Here is a 4,353-nt window from a genome sequence, read left to right as displayed (position 1 = left end):
TTCTTTAAGTAGTAACATTGCCCTATTTGAGTTTCCTTTTAGGAAAGTTTCTGTTTCTAGCTCTCCCAACAATTTTTGGGAGGAAGTTGAAGAAAACAATCCGAGATCAGACAACTAAGATTTTTAAAATGGAGGGTTGGGGTAGAGATTTCATGTATGTAAACAAAACCCTAAGCGCGAGCTGAATAGTACTACTGAAACATATGCATGAATGTTCTTCACCTCAACACTGAAACTGTATACTGTACTAAAAATGGATCTCCGGCCTTAGATGGACACATTAAGTCATATAGGAGGGAGTGCATGATTGAAAGATCTTATAATTTGGGGTTCTATACCTCGAGCTTGCGAATTCGTAGAGCTTTCCTCTGGGAGAGAAGATTATGAGCGCAACCTCGGCATCGCAGAGAATGGAGAGCTCAAAAGCCTTCTTCAGAAGACCGCTGCGTCGCTTCGAGAAGGTGACTTGACGGCTCGTGGCGTTCTCTATCCGCCTCATCTGGGTTTTGCCTCTCACCATTTTTACTGTTTAATCAAGAAAAGAAGCAATAGAAAAGCTCAAATCTCTGGCAAAAATGCATGTGCTTAGCCAAGAATGAAGCCTCATGTGTTAAAAAAAAAATAAAAAATGTAGAGTCAAACTTACCCAATTTGGGAAAATGAACCCAGCAAGTTCTTGAGAGAGTGAGATCAGGTAGAAGATGACGAGATTTTCTTCAAATTCAAATGGGTACTGAAGCAATCTGTGTATGGTAGAATATGTGTTCAATTAAGGAACTAATGAGACCACAAAATGAGAGATAAAAACAGTGGAGAAAAAAAAAACAAGCAAGGTGAGAGAGATAGAGAGAGAAGAGTCAAAAAGGTAATAAGTGAGTCTTAAGAAATTGGCCTTCTTGACAAAAATGGAAAGAAAACGAAGAAGCCCTCAAAGACTTTGCAAAATTAATATAACATGCATATTCGGTGGGTTTGAGTGATTGATGGATTCAAAAACCATATTTTTCTCTCAAACAAGCTTAAAATGGCAAAAAGAGTGAAAGAAAAGCAAAGTCTGAGCAAGTTATACCAAATAAGCAAAGAACCCAGAAAAAGCTCTCTATCCCAAATATGAGGAGGAGGAAGAAGAAGAATCCAAAAGATGATGACAGAGAGCCAAGCAATGAAAATCTGAGGATTTTACACAAAACCCAGAAAGAAAAATACACAAGACCATTTCATCATTTATAAGAATTGACCTTACAAGAGTTGAGTTCACACCTCCAGCTCCAAGCTAGCTAGCATAAGAGCAGAGACACACAACTTCCTTTCCTATATATATCATGTATATATATGTATTTTTCATTTAATCAGAAAAGGTTTTAATTTTTTCTGCTATGTGGTCTCCTGTCAGTCTCCCTCTGTGGGAAACCCCACCATGGAAGAAAAACAAGAAAAAATTACTATATTAATATGAGATCCAATATCCTTTGCTTTTTTTGGTAAAACCCACAAACCCAAATAAGAAAATGAGCAAACAGAAAAGGAAAAGGAAGCTGAGCAAAACTGGGCACTTGATGAAGGTTCTTATAGAGAAAGAAGAAAGAGGGTGGATTTTTTTACCATAAGTTGGTGTCCTTTTTATTATTCTGCTACTATCAAATTGGAAAATAGTTCAAAGTAAAGAGCGTAGGAAAAACAAATGGAGGCGAGCAGAGATTAAAAATGGGAAAATAGTACAGTATTAGAAACAGGTCACTGTCGTCCGTACGACTGCGGAGGCTTTGGACCAATCAGAAGTCGAAAACGCATAGTATTATATGATTAAGTTGGCCCTGTTAACAACGATGCGTGGCAGAGCCCACGGCCCACCACCTTGTCTGGGGTTCCAAATACAACTTTTTTTTCTCCACTTTCTGTTTTTGTTATTCTTAATTTCATTTGTCTTTATTAGTATTTGCCCAATTGGGATATTGGTGCTAGCTAGGAAGATGATGAGGGTAAGAAAATTGAGGAGAAAAGTCATGTGCATGATGTGGCGTGAAGCTAAAGCTTGATTTGTGGTTTGGTTTTGGTAGGGAAAGAATATGGCTACTATAGCTTAGCTAAAAGAGAGTTTTAAATGCTACAGTCGCATCACATGAAATACGTAATTTATTAATTATACGATGATATGATATTTAAACACGATTTTATATTAGTGTGAATAGATAATTTAATTTGGATTAAATGGCAATGTCAATTTGCTCATATTAGACAACTTGATCGCGTCTATGGTCTGGAATGGGTGGTGCGACGGTTAGGATTGCTCTTGCAGTCTTGCTCGATGGAATAGGTGGTCAAATGTTAGTGACAGTGTGAGTTGAGGCAGGATCTAACTGAACTGGATCTTGCCCCAAACTTAGACGGCATTTGCGCCTAGGTCCATATTTTAGGCCCAATGTGGGTAGCTTTGTTTTTAGCCATAAACTCTTTAGTTTTCCTAGACGTAGCTATTTTACTAATAAAGATATGTAAGCATTACCTCGATTTTCACACTGTGTGCATTGCTTGGGCTAGTGAGATAACTGTTTATTTTCAAAAATAAGCTACCTCCTAATGGCATGATGAAACGATATGTTACCATATACAATTTTGTGCGGCAACATAGTTGGAAGGTTGCACTGTTTGTTATGATGCTTATTTTTAGTACAATTATCTTTATGTTATGTCACCGTTTTGTCAAAACAAACCGAGTAGCCAATGATGCACTCTTTGCTTTATATCCCCTCTTGTTTTCTACGACCTCATAAGTTAAGGCCTGAAGAAAGCCACATCGGCCTCCAAAAAACAAATGCTCATATAGTCATATCTCACAAAAGTTTGGTCATATCTATTTCATACCCTAATGAAAACCTTTCGCCTAGCTAGCACACGATGTGTGTGGTTGGATGAGATCGAGGTGTGATGTGGGCGTTTATCTGCATCGAAAGCTCATGTCGAAAGGAGTGGTATTTCTTCTCTGTAGGTTTAACGAAGTGGCTACGGGTCGAGGCTGGTGGCCGATTGGGTATCAGTCTGATTGTAGCGGCGTCTGGGGATCTGGTCGACAACGATGCTTTGATGCCTAGATTGACCGGAAAAGTGTGACGGTTGGATTAAAAGTCATTTTATCAGTTTGTGAGGGTTTGGCAATGACTGTTTTGGCGTCTGTTACTGTTTTGAAGGCGGTGGCAGCGTGTTAGTAGTAGGGGCCCCACGCCGATCGAAAGGTGGGGCATTTGGAAGCAAGGAGATAGGGTTGCAACTTCTAATTTGGGTCGACAAGGTCGGGTATTTTTTCATACTTAGTTTGGTTCTTTGGGCTTGGGCATTGGCTTGCATTGAGATTTTTATTGGCTTGTCAAGGGGTTCAATTCTTGGGTTCTTTCCTAGCTGTCATTTTAATTAATGTCTTATGTGTATTTATATTGTTTAGTTATGTTGTACGAGCACTAAGCTTGTATGTTAGTTTTGTAGGCGAGTCAGTCTTTGTGTTTGTGTGCACTCAAAGTGCCTTATCTGCTCTAGGTAAGAAACGAGTTCCACACTTTGTCTAATAGTAGGGTGATGATAACTATCGTTAGATTTGTATATCTCCAGTGACAATATAGTAAGAAAGCTAATTTATATTGAATATCAGGATATATAATCGTGTTACATATTTGGTGATTTTCATTATGCCACTGCTAAGTTAAACACAAATTGAGTTTTTCGTGGAATACTCTATGCTAGTTGGTGCTTTTGTTAGAATACATATGTTATGTTGAGATTCATGATATTATCTTGAGACATGCTCTAGATACATATTGTAAGAGGTTTATGTTGACAGTCCTTCTTGTATTCAACAATTTCATTAATCAATGTTTGATGGTCGCATTAGTGTTATATTGAAAAAGAAATATCTTGTAAATTCAAGAGAATTCTCAACTTGTTCTTATGGATTGCATATAAAAAAAATTACAACTTTTGCTTCTAATCTAAAATATATCTCCATCATAGCACAAAATAAAATTGCAATGGAGGAACCTTAATTATTGTGCATCTTGAAGGCCGAGAGTTTGCTCTGTTCTTTCCGGAGTGAATCTAAGAGTTGAGAGTCAAAACCCTAAGGTTTCGAGGAGGCGGTGACTCATTTTCCCCTGGAAAAAGGCTGATTGTGGTGTTGCAAGGCTGCGGTGCGGGTCTTGCTATCCGTGCTAATTGTAAGTGCAGTAAGGAGATCTGTTGTATTGGAGCGCCTCTGATTTTGTTCTAGTTTTTGTTTTGTCTGGTTTGTCAAACTAGTTATTGGTGGCGACATAGAGGCGGTGTATTTGGTGGTAGTTTTTACAGCGGCTTCTTGATATGGGCTTG

The 4,353-nt window shown here is 38.3% G+C and overlaps 1 protein-coding gene across 2 annotated transcripts in view; it reads right to left on the bottom strand.

The window, feature by feature from the left end:
* The window catches only part of LOC101303843 (MADS-box protein SOC1-like), a 6,194-nt gene extending 4,955 nt beyond the window's left edge, over nucleotides 1-1,239 (bottom strand). Inside the window, exons 1-2 of one of the 2 annotated variants that reach the window (XM_004306825.1) lie at nucleotides 647-1,239; nucleotides 339-525 (exon numbers count right to left, since the gene is read on the bottom strand). In XM_004306825.1, the coding sequence (XP_004306873.1) occupies nucleotides 339-520 (182 nt within the window). In that variant the 5' untranslated portion in view covers nucleotides 521-525; nucleotides 647-1,239. Of the gene's footprint in view, nucleotides 1-338; nucleotides 588-646 lie in introns of those variants that run through there. The other variant, XM_004306826.1, reaches the window with a different exon arrangement.
* Nucleotides 1,240-4,353: the final 3,114 nt, after the last annotated feature.

The sequence above is a fragment of the Fragaria vesca genome, linkage group LG7 (assembly GCF_000184155.1).
Source record: "Fragaria vesca subsp. vesca linkage group LG7, FraVesHawaii_1.0, whole genome shotgun sequence".
NCBI classification, from domain to species: domain Eukaryota; kingdom Viridiplantae; phylum Streptophyta; class Magnoliopsida; order Rosales; family Rosaceae; genus Fragaria; species Fragaria vesca.
The sequence above is the reverse complement of the archived record's forward strand: the minus strand, read 5'-3'. Positions and strand labels throughout refer to the sequence as shown.